The sequence below is a fragment of the Lissotriton vulgaris genome, chromosome 3_1 (genome assembly GCF_964263255.1).
Source record: "Lissotriton vulgaris chromosome 3_1, aLisVul1.2, whole genome shotgun sequence".
Taxonomy (NCBI): Eukaryota; Metazoa; Chordata; class Amphibia; order Caudata; family Salamandridae; genus Lissotriton; species Lissotriton vulgaris.
In genome coordinates, this window is record NC_141689.1 from 1,559,001,382 (window position 1) to 1,559,017,953 (window position 16,572).

The window sequence follows — 16,572 nt, forward strand, 5'->3', positions numbered from 1 at the left end:
GTCAAATCCATCACTGCTGTGCTGGGGAAGTCTTCTGGGGGATGTGGAGATCTGAGAACGCTGGAACCGGTCTCTAAATCAACCTGTTGAAGTTGGAGGACATTTGCCTGACGCTAAATGCCTTCCTACCATCCACCAAAGGGAGGCTGGTTCAGGTTCTCACAGATAACACCATCACCATGTGGTACTGCAATAGACAGGGAGGTGTCCTTCTTTCTTCATTTCTGGAGCTGACCGGCGCACCATAGCATTTCCTTTGCCATGCACCACGTGCTGTATCTTTGAATGCCATGACAGACTAGCTTAGCCGACGGCACCTGTCAGACCATAAATGGCGGTTAAACTCAGAGGTGGCACAGGGCATATTCCAGTAATGGGGGGAACCCTATGTAGAGCTTTTTGCCACTTCAGAGAACTGATGCATTTCACCTGGAAGTATGTATGCATGTCAGCCGCTGGCTCTCCTGGCCCATGTTCTGAAGAAGATCAGAATTGACTAGGCCGAAGTCACCCTAGTTGCTCTGGATTGGGCAGGAGAGTATGGTATCCACAGAGTCTGAGAATGAGCATCTGTTCTCTGATCAGGCTACTATTTCATGAGTACCTCCTGTCCCTGAAGCTGGCAAGAGTTCTCCATTTGAACATACATAAATTAAGCCTCGATGCGTGGAGATTGATGTAAGCAGTGATTCACTGCCTTAGTTTTGTTGCCTGTAGTGGTGAATTTCATCCCAACGTCCCTCTATGAAATCCATCTGTGGTGGGCAATGAGAAGTTTGTAATCTGGTTTGGCACTCGAAATGTCAAACTGTATCAGGCCTAGCTGTCGGTTGTCTCATTTGTTTTTTCCTTGGCCCTGCCAGGACTTGCTGTGGCAACGGTTAATGTTTGTTTGCCCTTTCCGCCTTTTTGTGTTTACACGACCAGCCCACCTTTTTTAAATCACCTGTTATGAGGTTTCTAAAAGGATTGACCTGTTTGTTTCCTCCCAAACAGTTAATGATGCCACAGTGGTATCATACTTGTATATGCCTTTGGGACCCATGCACAACTTTCCTTTACGTCTCCTGACTCTGAAGACTGTTTCTGGTCTTGGTAGCTTTGGCTCGTCTCCTGAGCGAACTCAAGAGTTCTCTCAATGCAGCCCAGTTATACTAACTTTTTCCCAGACAAAGTGCTACTAAGGATCAAGACAGCCATTTTATGTAAAGAGGTTATTGCGTTTCACGTTGGACAGTCCATCACTATTCAATCCTTCCATGCCCACTTTACCTCTTGAAAGAGGAGAGTGACTTCATCAATTGGACTATACAAGAGCTTTAAGATTCCACATCAATCACACTAAGAACATTAGGTCGCCGATAAGGTCTTTGTGGGGATGTGTAAAACAGTGCGAAAAAGGACTTTGTCAAGATGGATAGTCCTCTATGTCAAGATGTTACGTTCTAGCCAAGTAATGGCCTCTGAAAGGGTTAGTGGTCCATTCCACCAGGGCCAACGCTGCTATAACTGTATTGGAATGCAGAGTACCTGTATTTGACATCTCTGTTTCTACAACATCACTAAATATGTTCATGAAGCACTACTGCCTTGACTGCCATTTTCGATGGCATGGGCATTTCGTTTCTGCATGACTTATTGAGTATGAGCCATTCCACAGAACTACTTCCTTGGGAGGTACTGCTTTGGTATCTATTCTGAAGTAGAGGAATCTGCGTATGAAGCATCGCATCACTTAAGCCAGTTACCTACCTTTGGCAATGCTTTTTTTGGTGGATGCTCCATTCGCACAGATTCCTCCCTGCCCTCCAGCCTCCACGGTCTGTGGAATGGCCTCTTTATCAATCTAAAAACGTTCCAGTCTAGGTATCCGAACACTGGTATTGTTGATTTTTGATGAACTCCATGCCAGAGGGCACGGACCAAATCAAGAAAGAAACTGATGTCGGTGTGTATGGGTGTTACATATATGCAGTTCCGCTCAGCACTCCGGTGGAACAAAGTCATCGCGCAGAAGCATTGCTCTTTACATCTTCTGAATCCACTCTGGCACCTGGGAATTTTCAAAAGGTGAGGCATCTGTGGTTAGATAAAGTATTCACCAGTAAGAGTGTTAAAGACTGTAAGTAGCTTGTTTTTTTAGGTTGCTTTTTGTGGGTACGATGTCAGCTTAGCTAGTAATCATGTTGTTTTTCTGGGAAGACCTGCAAATAATAAGCAACATTCTGGTAAAGCAAATGGTCCACGCCAGAGGTCTCTCGCAGTTAGGCTTTACTTAGGCCTGTTGGTCTCTTTCCTGTCCTTAGATGTACAGACGATAACGTTATGTATGCCTGTTAGAAATTGTTTTAAAATAAGGCTCTTAACCACCTTAAAGGAACCTTCCAAAAGATACCTGTGCATAATGACTTTAACATGCTTAATATTGTTTAGAAGTAATGCGAGAAATGGTGTTTACTTGTTTCTTGCTATCGCAGCATAGTTGTTACTTATTTTAATGTTACAGCAAATCTCTCTACTTCACATGAGGCTTTTTAACTCCTCCTCCTCCCCCCCCCCCCTTTTCTTACAGCGGATATTTCAGAATTTGACGAGTTAAGCCGGACTGTAGATGAGGGGATATTTGATAATGAATGGAACCCAGCCATTCAACTGTTTCAGAGGGAAAAGTTATTTTCTTGTCAGGCAGTTTTAAATGATTCATCACAAGGCCTCAAACAGCAAAGGTAAGTTAGTCTGTCACTAAAAGCTTCATTGTGGCCTCGCATATTAAATAATTACAAGCAAGTTTAAAATTTCAATGTGTGGAATACTGCAGAAGCAGATTTGCTAAATTATGCAGAGAGTCTGCAGTTTTGTGTGAATGGTTCTAAGCTTCCATAAAGGAAAAATATAATTAAGTAAATCTAGTTATTTTATGAATTACTTGGTTTATCCTTTGTAGCTAGGAACAAGGAGGTAAATCCTTCTTGTAAGAAAGTTACTGTGGTACATATACAAACTCCCACAAAAATGAAAGGTATGCATAAAACACTAACAGTTTAGTTAAAATGAATATAGCATAATGATCAAAATGTTGCAAAAATGAAGAAAATCAGATGTAGGAGCATGTAGATGAAACCAAAAAATCCTAAAAGACACTGGAAACTGAGAATCCAGTTTGGGTCAATAGGGTGCACTGGAAAAACACCGTGGCACCTTCCTGAACTGACAAGGGATGGATAGTTTGTGTCTATCTATTGGTTTGATGCAGTAACCTTATGGCAGACTGAGACCTGTGCACTCCTTTGTGGCTGATGGAGTGTATTTGGGGAGCAATCTTGGATCATCACAAAGATTTACCTTCGTACTTGCAAACATTTGTCAATAGCTGAAATCTACAGCAGGCTTACAAATAAAATGTGACCTTTGTACAGATTACATCACCTGTAAACATATTACAAATGACTTATCAAAGTGTCAAATATGCTAATTTAAATTCAATATAGTTCATTTTTATGTATGAGTCGGTGGGAAATTTCTTAAACTCCCCGAAGTGCTCAGAAGATTTTCAGGATCCAGACATGCAGCACATTTGGGGGAACACTGCAGGAAAATGGTTTAACTAAAAGTACAGTTGCATGAAACGTATGCTTTGTAAAGTAAATGAAATGATGGAAAATAAGTATTTATATCGCAAGTTCAAAGGTTTATTTTAAGCCCAAATACCGCTTAAGTTATTCACTCAGTTACAACTGAATTGTAATTCATTGTAGATCCTGCCACATGCATGGTCCTCTAACATAGGTTTAAAATTCTCACCCAGGTAGACATTTTATTTTACTACATGTGCTAAATTCAGTTATAAAATTTGCATCAAGAAATCTTCACTATTGTTCATAAACACTGCATAGTCCTGTCCATGTACAGGGTTTTGGAAGATCTTTGCATTGTTTTTATTCTGTTGTCTTAGCCAAGAAAACTAACTGGAAGACGTTTACTTTTAATTTATTTTCGTTTTGATGTTGCTTTCTCATGAAAACAATGTTTTCTTTTTTTTTTTATTGTTGACTGGGGTAAACTAGTGTTCTCTTCCAGTAGATACTCATCAATAGTCATAAGTACTGAATAGTTCCACCCACGTGCGGGGACCCTGGAGTACTTAGATTATATAAGTGTGTGTGTGTGTGTGTGTGTGTGTGTGTGTGTATATGTGTATATAACCTGCCGGCGGTCCCGAGTAGATGATTATAGTTAGGACCATGTTTCAAAGGAAAAGCAATTTTGCACTTGTTTAACTTTGGCGTCGTTTGACGAATCGAAACAATAATTTCCAAACAAATGCACTGGTAATTCTAGTTGTGCGTGGGAAGTTTTGGGGCGATCAGTGAAGCGAAGGTCGAGAAAAATGTATCAAATTGTTTCTCATGTTAATTCCCATAGTCTCTAGATACACCTGGAGCCCAAACCACTGGACGTATATAACTACATTTGGCAGAAAGGTAGCTCTTGGTGCACAGATTACACCTACAGTTATTTTGTGTAACTCCGTTCAGTAGTCTGAGATATTTAAAAAAAATCCAAATTTGTTTTTTGCTTTCTCTGGGAAGGAGACCTACAAAGAAGCAATTTTATCTGAGAAAAAATGAGAGATCTGATCAGTTTTTGGAAGTATGGGCCCTTACTGCTGCCATGGGATTAAGTGACGTGAGGAATTTAACTATTAAAAAAATCTTGTTATGAGAATTGTTTGCTTTGTCTATCTTTTGCTCAAAAAATGGAGCCCGAGAGAGCCTGATCTGCCCGTAATGCTCTGATTGTCTGTAGATATGTGGTTCTATTTGAGATATGATAGCTCTAACGTCATTTACGTGCAAGGCGCTTATATGCCTTTATTGTCTGAAGATGGTCCTTCGTTAGCCATTCTGCAGTGGGTCTAGACTGAGTGATGTTCTGTATGTTCCAGGGGGCTAGGGTGTCAAGGGCCTCCTCAATCCATGCCAAGACCTGTTGATTTAGCAACCTGCGGGCAAGAGTCTAGGCATAGAGGTTCATGATTCAAAGTGGACGTAAAGGCCTCTGGGGTCACCAGGGGCCATTTGCGGACCTTAATAGGGGTGGGCCGGAGGTTGTCCAGTCAGGAGAGAAGAATCAAGGATCTGAAAGGGAATAATAAGTAAGTGATGTGACCAGGCAATGGGACGCGGAGGAGCTAACTTGATCAGAGCTGGATTGGCGAATATGGGATCAAGAATGTGACCCTGGATGTGAGTGGAATCCTACACTAGCTGCTGGAAGTGGAGCGACTCAGTCCTCATCAAGACTTATGACAGCCTGACAGGTTTGTCTAGAGGCCTATTGGGGTTACCGACCCTAATAGGACACTACCGTTGCAATAACTGTGTAGCATGTCCAAGTACGACTGACTCCAAATTTTTTATGATCTACAATAAGAAACTCATCATGCAGAGTTTCTCTAAATGTAACACCAAAAAATGGGGTGTATGTTGTGACCTGCCTCTGTGGGAAGTCATGCATTGGACAGACAACCCAAGTACTGCAACACAAGTACTGTATTAGATGTAGGACACAGGGAGCACCTTTGGTGCAACACTATGTAGAATGTCTGCATAGTGAGGAGGACCTAGTATGGTCAGTTTTGGTTGTGATAAAAACACGTAACAAAGGATAACTAGAAATAAAACTGAACCGTATGGAAGCACGACTTATTGAGGGATACCGTACAGCCTGAAAAGGTCTGAATGGCCGGGATGAACTTTGGGCTTTGATCTAGATGACAATATACTTGATGTACATAAGCAGGTGGAAGTGCGATTTGAAAAAGATAAAATACAGATATCACATAAAATACTCTTGAATGTGCAGACTTGCCTCGAGTAGGGGGCGGCCATGAGTGGATTGTTGATTAAATAAGCGTAGGTGTACTCATATGGAAGGGGTACATACCTTGATTGTAACCCCTATAGTGTACATACAGTGCTTTTGAACATTTGTGGCAACAGTGGATAGTAGTGCTGACGTCACCCTTGGTATAGGTGCGGGCAGTCCAGGTCAGGAGGAGGAGTTGTGCCTTGTGTATATGCTCCCGTTATTTGATATCCTGGCAAGTCTACCTGTAGTCTCTTTTCACCTGAGTTTTTGAATTTTATTTCCATTGAGCGGTTTGTGCTGAGAATAGTAAAGGTTATAGATATTAGGCGGGATCGCCTGAGATTGTAGTCCTTAACGAATGCAGTGTCTAGTGATGTGTGTGGTGCCGACCTACTTCTCAGTTCGGTTATGTGACAGATTGTGCGAGCCCCCATGGTGTAGGTCCATTAGTTATTAGTGAGATTTCCTTTTGTGGCACTTAGCAAGATTGTAGTCCTAGGCGGACGTGGTGTCTAGTGATGAGTGGGTGGTGCTGACCGATTTCTTAGTTCGGTTGTGTGACAGATTGTGTGAGCCCCCACAGTGTAGGACCATTAGTTAATTAGTGAGATTTCCGTTAGGCATTTAGCGATAAGTGACTCCAGATACTTATGAAATTGAGACTTGATGAGTCTTTTCTTTTAGAAATAAGTTGCAGGACTACGATACTACATATTAGTAAGAAGTAGTCTGCTTTTCCTTTTCATTGTTAGGCGACGCAATGCGTGATGACGCACCTACAGTGTTTAATAATGCTGCATAGAGTCTTTCGAGCTACCTACGCGGCAGAAGTTATAAGGAGTATTTGGAGACACTAAAGGACCTATATGGCAGGTATTTACCAACGTAGAGGAGAGCTTCCGTTTTGAATTCGGCGAGTGGGTAACTTGATTCATTAGTTTCTGATACTCGACATATGTTCATTTCAGGATAAAATGATTAGGCGATTGATAAGCCAATGACCGGAGGGCGACCACTTTTTTTCAAGCACAGCAGATTTAATCACGTAAGGTAATGTGTGTATCTGTTGTGGCACAAATAGATAGATAACGTGACTTTATTTTTAGAAACCGGAACGTTGACTTACTCGTGTTACATCCTTGCCACTTTCATAGGCGAAGAGTGGGATTGTGGATCTCCCCGCGAAGGGAGATTTATATCCTAGGGGAGTTGAACTCTTGTTGTGATTGAGAGTTTGGAGATGATTACAGGTATGCCCCCTCTTCTTTAGAGTAGGCCATTGGTTGTTGTTTTTGGTACTACACAGATATGGTGTGATGTTCATATCCCAGACTCTTTTTTTTTTTTTATATATATATAGAGAGAAAGAGGAGATTACTTTGCACACTGTTTTTGAACAGTTTCACCTTTATGGTACTTGAGCACTGTATGAGCATACAAGGGATAGGACTCTGTAGGTGGATTTGACGAATATTATTTAATCTTTTAACTTCGATTGTTATTGTAGATATTTTGTTCCCTTGTCCTGAAGAGGCCAAAATAAATTGTGGGTTGAAACACGACCGCGTCGACAGATATTTGAGGAGTCCAATGAATTATATTTTTGGCATGAGATTATAGGCGCATATTGGGAATAAGAGGTTTGATAACTATGGCACTTAGAGGACTACCTCACAGTGTATCACTTAGATTAAGGAGTGTGTATTAGTAGTTGTATATATTATGGCTTTGTATAGATTGTATATATTGTGCCTATGTATTATATGGATGTTCTAATAATTAATGTATTTATGTTTTATGTATATTATGTTTCATGTCTTTGTTATGAATAATAGTTTTTTTTCCCGTTGTCCAGCCAAATAGTATGTGCATCTCACTGATTTGTTCATAGTGATTTTTGAAAAATATATTGAGAACACCAGGGTAATTGATGGTGTCTTGACTGAAAATAAATGAGTGATTAATCCCTCCATACCATTTTCTTCTTTACACATCAGTCTGACCGGTTTGGTCATCAAAATGTAATTTGAGATCGTCTAAAATAAGGGGGTTAGCATGCCGCAGAGCATAAGGGGTAATGGTGTTAATAGAGCTGTAATAAATGAGGAAGCAGGCCCAGGGGGCTTGCAAATTTGGAAGCCGTTAAGAGACCTACGACCTGTTGGAGAGAAAAAAAGGGATGCCTCGGATCTGCAAACCTGAGCTTCAGCCAGCCTACAGCTCAAGTGTTGCTTATAAATTACCGCCAGTCCACCTTCTCTCCCTTCAGGTCTGGCTAGTCTTAGAATCGCATGGCCTGAAGTGCTAGCCTCTAGGAAATTTGGGCTAAGTTTCCACCAAAAAGAGTGCAATGGGCAGCTGCTCCAAACACAAGGTCAGAAATTTACATTTTATGTTTGGAGAGGGACTGGCAATTTAACTCAAAGCATTGGGAGATCTCCAAGGAGTCACAGGAACTTCTTTTCTCCTGCTTCGCTCGGGATTTGGAGAGGAAGGCGAAGGGACAACTGGTTTAGCGTATCAGTCACAGCATGCATACCTCCCAAGTATGTAACATGGAGTGGCGCGTGCAGCGCGCCAAGTGAGCTGTAATTCCTAGCCAGTACTGAAAAGTTACAGGCAAGTCTAGAACATGTGCAGGAAATCTGCATCAGGCATCTGACAGCTGGAGCAGGCAGCATCTGTGTGATTTAAGTATCTGTTAATTTTGTGAGGATTGAGGTAGGCCCTGTGCAATATGTAAACATGTATTAATTTGATGCAAGTGTTGAGGGACACCATAGCAGTGTATTCCAATACAGCCTGCCACTCCTTATCCGTGCAAGGGTAGCCCAAGTCTTTGTTCCAGTGTTGTTGCAACATGGTGCGTGCAACTGCAGCATGGTGCGTGCAACTGCAGCATGGTGCGTGCAACTGCAGCATGCATGCGCAAGGAGCTGGCTAACCATTGCATTAGGTGTCGGATCCTCTCCATTATGTGTGAGTACTGGATTGTGAGGTGCATGGATTGTTGTATGTCTCTCCAGTGTATCCTCCATGATCTGATGGGGGTATTGTGAAGTAAAAATTGTCCAGGAGGAAGTTTGTCTACAATAAGCTCCTTTTATAGAGAGAACGCCATCACGATACAGATCTCCCATGTGTCAGTCCCACCTCGTGCTAGGGACCCAACTTTCTCAAGGAAGTCATCTCTCCTCCATGTGATGTACCAAGAAGCGGCAGCGCTGTGGTGGAAGGTGTTATCAAGCAGGTTAGGAGGAGCCTTCCATGGAAGCAATGACAAGCGACCTGCATTAGAAATTCAGGCAGTGGTGCTTTGGAGAGAAGGTGAAATGTGCAATATGTAAACTAGATCCCACAGAGGGAAGGTAGTTGTGGTATCTTCCAGCTGGAACCCTACAAACCTGCCAGCCACCTATTGTAATTGTCAGGCTTGATAGTGTTTTAAATTTGGCACTCCTAATCATCCCTGATCAGACTGAAGATAGTTTGGCTAGGGCAACCTAGCTGTGCGCCCCATGCCATATAACAACACCTATAAATGCCCCAGAGTACTGAAGAAGGATTTGGTGATGTGCCGGGGCAAATTGGTGAAGTAGTGCAGCGGGTGCTACAGCATAACAATCTTTAAAGACTATTTGGCCCACCACTGATATTAGCATAGTCTGCTAGAACGACATCTGCGCCCGCAAGGTGGTCAACGTTCGGGCAAGATTTCCATCTATAAGATATGTTGGTGTGTGCTAAATTCGATTCCCAGGTAACGAAATGTGATGGGCTGCCTTTCCAATTGGGCACCAGAAATCTGAAGGGAAGTGTAGGAAGCTGGGTACTTGTTGCAGTACGCCCCCCCCCCCCCCCCCCCTTCACACTTTTTACCTGGTGTTTGATGCACCTTTGACTGAAATGTACTGGGTTCCTGCTAACCAGGCCCCCAGTACCGGTGTTTTACAATGGTTTACCCAACAGGCAAAACCTTTAGCACCCTCCTTGAAGTCCCAAGTAAATGGCACCCCTGATACATAGGGCTTGAGGTGCTAAAGGTCGGCAAGGGTAGCAGCGTGCATTGTGCCACTTTAAGGGACTCCTCATCAAGGACATACAAGACTGCCATTGTAGGCTGCGAATCTTGGTTCATACAAAAGTGAAAACAAGACATGTCCCATCCCTATTTGCCATGTCCCCTACCACTGCATGGAATATTTTTAAGACTCCCCTACAGCAGGCCTAACAGCACTAAGGCAGGGTGCTGAATATTACATGTGAGGGCATACCTGCATGAGCAGATGTGCTAATGTGCTATGCAGTCCTATTAATGACCAGGGAAGCTATTTTAAAGAATGTGCTGAACACTGGTGAAAGTGAGTTCTCCAGCTGCATTGATGGCTTCGCTGAAAATAGGGATGTTTGGTATCAAACATCTCATATTGGTACACCCACACTGATAACAGTGTTTGATTTACCAAAACCTTCACCAACAGGGCACCCCTGAAAACCTACCAGCCTCTGGTGTCCTTGCTGACTGGTTTCTGCCAGCCTGCCGTCTGATACGCATGTTCTCATCTCCTAGGATGAGAGATTTTTGCTCTCAGGAGTCCCAGAACAAAAGCCTGTCCAGGCCGACTGTGTAACACCCTCCTCGACAGAATGACCTGCTGATTAGCCTCCTTGGGTCGGTGAGCTTCAAAGAAGCTGAGGCCTTTCAAATGTGAATCTGGCTCCCCTCAAAGGAGAGGAAGCCAACCCCGTCCAAAGCTTCTTTGCGATGTGGACAGGTAGGAAATTAACTAGTCGGGTAGGTGTGCCACCTCCAGCCTAGTGTCTCTCCTAGGTGGGCTACTGTGAGATGGGCACGATTTTTTAGAAGTAGCCATCTTTGTGATGGCATACTAAAAAACTCTGGGACAGGATTATGTCCACTTACTACAGAAAGAGGTCATATAGAGGGCTGTGGTGACCCAAGGCTCAGTAGCCCATTGGCTACCCAGACACTCCCGAACGCCCCAAAATTCAGTATTTAGAGGAGTCCATGGCACCAGAGAATCGGATCCTGACGACCTAAAGAGAGGACACAGAAGAGCTGCATAAGCCGAGAAGCAGCCAACCTGGCACCAACCCTGCTGGCCTGTCTGCGTTCCTAGTTGAAAACGTCGCCAAAGTCGACTTGCCCTTCGGATGTGACTCCAGAAACTTGAGTTTTTTCCAAGGCAGGCTGTCCTCAAGACCTACCATGAACAGCCAGATTAACCATGCTAGCAGTGCTCCTGGTTTCTGTCTCAGCATGCGTTTCTGGGCGGCATAAGAGAGGCATCACACACTCTCCATCAGTGCAGCTGTTCGCGTCTCCCTACCCAGGCGTTCCTGGTCCAATGCAGAAGTCTGCACTTTTCACCGTCAATCTCACGTCATGTCTTCAGAATTCAGATCTGTTGCCCAGACAGTGTCCTCTGATTGCAGCCTAGAAGGGGTCCCACTCAATCAGCCAGTAGGTGGCGGTGTAAGCGTTTACATTGAAATATTCTGTTATGCTACCGTGAAGGGAAGCCCTCAACTGACTATTTTCCAGCACGTTATTTGCAGATTCCACTTTGCGATTAGAGGATGGCCATGTTCCCAGCTTAGTCATAAACCCAGTTGGTTATGATCAATGTGTGTCCTGCCAATGTAGTTGATGTGCATAGTGTATGTGGTTATATCGGCCGTACTCACAAATTGGTCTATTAGGACATGTAGGTTGTGGGCATGAGCGTAAAACTAATGGACTCTTGTGGTTGCATTACCAAGGTGCTATATGTCGAATAGTCCCCAGAGTTGTAGCCAGGTAGTTAAGTATAAGCATATGAAATGGCAGTAGTACATCGAAGGGGTGGGAAGAAACGGTCTAAGTGTACGTTAAGGACACTGTTAAAGTAGCCACCCAACAGCCAGGGAAGTCCCCTCCCACCCATCCAAGAACGCCGCCTGTTAAAAACTAGAAGCATAAATTGCTCCGAGTAATATCAGACTGCCTTCAGGTCAGCCCTCCACAAAAACATATTGACCCTCCGGGTCTATGACAGTGTTGGCAACAAAGGGGACCCCAGCCTTTATCCATACCAAAACCCCACAGGTTTAAGTAGAGTAGTAGTAGAGAATACTTGGCCCCTCCATCGCTCCTGTAACAGCACAGCCTCCACCTGAGTGAAGTAGTATTCCAGTAGGAAAGCTAAATGTGTCATACTGTGACGCAAATAGGAGTACACTGCATATCTCAGAGAAGGAGTGTGCACTCTTCGGACATTCCATGTTGATAGGTTATGTTCCGATATTGTGATAGCATCTGAAAGGGTAAGTGCGGCCCCGCCAGGTAGACTTGGCTATTTCCACCCCAAAGAGAATAGTCTGTCCAGGTGCAGACAAAAACAACAAACCAATGAATAGCACCAGAAATCATAAAATGCCATTGGGATACGACGTCTACCTGCCCAAACATGATCAATGTGTGCCAGCGTTAGCAAACAAGTCTGGGGGTAGGCGACTGTGATCTGGTGGTAAACTGGACCACAGTGCCTTCTGTGGCCCCCCACTCTGCTGCAAGAACTAGTTCTGCATAAAGGAACTACAGGGTGTTATGATGTTTTATTAAGCGCTTGAATGCCCATGGGCGCCTTGACGCTAGCAGAAAAGACCGCAAGAGAAATAGCGTAGATGAGATTTTAGCAGGACGTGAAATGCCAGGTTTTTAGTGATTTCCTGAAAGACATCAGATTTGGCATAGATTTTATGTGAAAAGGAAGTTTGTTCCAGACTTTTTTTTTTTTTTAAATGTAAGACTTTATTTACATCTGCTAATTTTACACAGCATTTGCCTACAACCCGGAGGCCGGCTGCCAAACGTTTGATACTTTTAGAGAAAAGACAGTTCCATCTAGCCAGCCATTAATGATACAAAGCAATTTAACGATCTCACAGCAGATAACCTGACAAATCTTATGCATAATCTAAGTCCATCTTACTTTTTATGTCAAAATCATAACTCGACTTATGACTCGATAGATCAATAGGCAACATACATTTCAGCACTCCCAGTCCTAGACTCTGCAACGGCAAGCTGATCTCAACCCTTCTTTCGGGTCTCAGTCTTTATGGATCTTTATGATCAGGTAAACTATGCACCCACCCTCGTGTTACCACCCTACCAGTGTCACTATCCCACTAAATTAGACATTTATTCCGCATCATCATCTTCTGAGCTATCTACGTCCTCTTCTGGTAACGATTCACAGAGATCTCCCCGGTATCGATTCCAAGGCAGCCACACTCCATTCCACTTCCGAGGGTTGGCCCTCTGTTTGTATACAGCACGCTCAATCACCAGTAGCATATCCATATTTCTACACCATTGCATCCGAGTCGGTGCTTCCGCCGCCCCCCATTTCTGTGCTATATCTCGTTTGGCCACCATAATACATATAGTGGCCCATTGCTGTCCCTGGTGCGTCAGGTCACTCGGCCCCCATACATTCAGCAAGCACATTCGTGGATCCGGTGTAATGGAGACATTCAGAGTCTGTGAGATAGTGCGCATTATCTGTCGCCAGTACTCGGCTATTATCGGACATTGCCACAGTGTATGCAGCAACGTACCCTCCTCTCCACAGCCCCTGAGACAAAATGGATGGTCCGCCCTGTGGAATTTATGTAAGGTGGTCCTTGTGTAGTAGACTAGACCCTGTGCAGTATTTTGAACTGCACGAGCCCAAATCGCGCTGAGATACCGGCTTCCCTAGGGGCGCCATCGCAGCGTTCCAGTCCACCTCGTCCATCTCCCCTATCTCGCTCTCCCATTTTTCCCCTCAGTTTCTGCAAGGGGTCCGGTAGGTTATTCAGTAGTTTCCGGTATGTGAGGGAAGTGGCTCTAGTTTGCATGTAGTCTGTGAGGAGGCGGTCTTCCAGCGGAGAAGATTCTGGGACCTTTGTACCCGTTTCTATTGCTGTCATCTATGATTGTCTTATTTGGATGTAACAGTAGGTCTCATTGGGCCTCAGGTTATATTGTTGGTGTAGATACTCAAAGGGGACCACTCCTTCTCTCATCCACATGTCACCCACCGTGGAGATGCCGATGTTATCCCACTGTGTGAATCCCTTACTGCGTCGCAGCTGACCCAGTGCCCTGGTGTCCCACAGTGGTGTAAGCTTCCCACTTTAGTTTCGCCTGTGCCTTGTGCCACAGTGCCACCGTGTGCTTAGTGGGGCCCATAAGTTTCGATGCTAGCCTCTTGTTATAAAGCGGGGCCAGTAAACTGTGTGCCCAACTGTGCTCTATCCGCAAGATAGGCCGGGTCATCCTGTGGGACATGCAGCCACTGGTTTATCACCTTAAGGTGTGCCGCCCAATAGTACAATTGTACATTCGGCAGGGCTATCCCACCGTCGTACCAATCCCTGATAAGTTTCATGTGTGCCACACGAGCTGGGCGGTCTACCCACAGCAGTTCAGCCACCACCGCTGTCACTCTGCGAAAAGTATGCGGGCGGCACCAAAGCCGGCGTATTTTCCAACACGTATAAGAAACGAGGCAGTGCCATCATTTTGAACAGCGCCGCCCTTCCCAGTAGCGTCAGCGGAAGAGCCTTCCAATGTCTCGCATCAGATCGCAGCCGAATGAGCGGTGGCACCAGGTTTAGTTCATAGAAGGCCTTATCGTCACAAGTTATGTGGATCCCAAGATACTTGAAGGAGGTGTCCGCTACCGTCAACGTGCAGTTGGCAGGCAGTGCCGGAGGGGGGCCCTTAAGCACATAAACAACCAACGTTGTCCAATTAATCTTCTAACCAGAGGTGCGCCCGTGCTGATCACATAGCGCCAGTAATACCGGAATGCTCCTCTCGGGGTCTGATAGATAAATTAACATATCGTCGGCGTATGGGGAGACTTATCTTCCCAGTCCTCCCCCCACTGTATTCCCTTCAGCAATTGGGACGTTCTAATAACTGTGGCCAACGGCTCCAAGACTAAGGCAAACAGCAAGGGTGAAAGTGGGCATCCCTGCCTCGTTCCCCTAGCTTACGAAATGTCACGAGAGATATGGCCGTTCGCCGCCACGTGCGCCACCGGAGCCGTGTACAGGAGTCGAATCCAGGAGATAAATTTAGGGCCGAAGCCCATGTGATCCAGGACTGCAAAAAGGTATTGCCACTCCACCATGTCAAATGCCAACCTGGCATCTAATGACAAAATGGTCGCCGCTTCCGCCAGCGATGGGGCCCGTGCCAACGCTCCGTGTATTCTACGGAGGTTTAGCGCTGTGCTCCTGTGCGGCATGAAGCCCGACTGGTCCGGGTGGACCAATTGCGCAAGATGAGACATCAGCCTGCTGGCCAGCAATTTCGCTAAGATTTTGGCCTTGGCATTTAAGAGTGATATTGGGCGGTAAGACGCGCACTCTGCGGGTGCTTACCTGGCTTCGGGATCGCTACTATAGTTGCTACACGCTGGTCGAGGGGCAGAGTCCCCCGTTCCAATCTCTCTGTATACATGTCCCGCAGGAGTATACTCAATGCTTCTGACATAATCTTATACCACTCTATTGGTATCCCTTAGGGCCCATTGCCTTACCGGAATGCAGTGCATTTATGGCCAATTGTATCTCTTCCGATGATAAATCAGCTTCAAGTTCCTCCATTGCCCCTTGCGACAGGGTCTGTCGGTATCCCGTGGAGGGCCACCGCCGCCAATGTTATGTCTACCTCAGGGGTGTACACTTCCTGAAAGTGGTCAGCCAAGGCTTCCACTATCACTGACGGGGGAGCATGTAGCTCTCCGTCCGCGCCTCTTAGCTGCAGTATGTTTTTAGTACCTTCTTTTTTCTTGTCTAACCAGGCCAAGAGCCTACTGGCCTTATCACCAATATCATAGACTTTGTGCGCTGTCGCTGCAATATTCTCGACCGTCGTCCGACGAAGATGGTCGTCATGGAGCCGTTGACAAAGCCGAAGTGTATGCAGTGTATTTTCGGTTTGGTCCGCCATGTGGGAAAATTTGCCTTGTTAAGTTATAGTTCTAGCGGCTCCTTCTTTTGAGTGCGCTTATACCCTGCTACGGACGTAATTGCTTGCCCTCTCAGAACAGTCTTATATGCTTCCCACAGGACTGTGTGTGACGTCACCGTGGCCGCGTTTTCAGCGAAATAGTATCTGGTTGCCCGTTTTAGCTCTCTACGTATATGTGGCACCTTGAGGTAGCCTGGGAAGATCGGGTAGATTCGTTTGCGAGCTATTTCTGGGCAAGATAGTGTCAGTGATAGAGGGGAGTGATCTGATATGCCCCTGGGTCTAATTTGTACGTCACTTATGGTGAGGAGACCGCCCCCAAGCGCAAGAAAGTAGTCAATACGGGACAGACTACCATGGACGGCAGAGTGAAATGTGTACTGTTGGTCTTCGGGATGTAACTGTCTCCATAAGTCCACCAGTCCCTGTGCTACCAGAAAGCCGCCGAATCGGGAGGGGCCAGGGTTCTGTGTTCGGGCCGTAAACCTATCTTGCACGTTGTGTGCCACTGCATTAAAGTCTCCTCCTATTATAAGGTCCACCTCTGGGAGCTCCAGAAGGAATTTTCCCAGGTCAGGAAGAGCCACTGTATGAAGTGCTGGTGGAATGTAGACCGATACTATAGTTAGTGGCTTCCCCTTCCATTGTCCGTGCACCGCAGCAAA

At 45.2% G+C, this 16,572-nt stretch overlaps 1 protein-coding gene across 1 annotated transcript in view; it reads left to right on the forward strand.

Annotated features, from left to right (window-relative positions):
• CENPE (centromere protein E) overlaps positions 1-16,572 on the forward strand; it is a 1,817,274-nt gene that overhangs the window by 337,766 nt on the left and 1,462,936 nt on the right. The window contains exon 15 of the mRNA XM_086962044.1: positions 2,573-2,726. Within this exon, the coding sequence (XP_086818170.1) occupies positions 2,573-2,726 (154 nt within the window). The remainder of the gene's footprint in view (positions 1-2,572; positions 2,727-16,572) is intronic.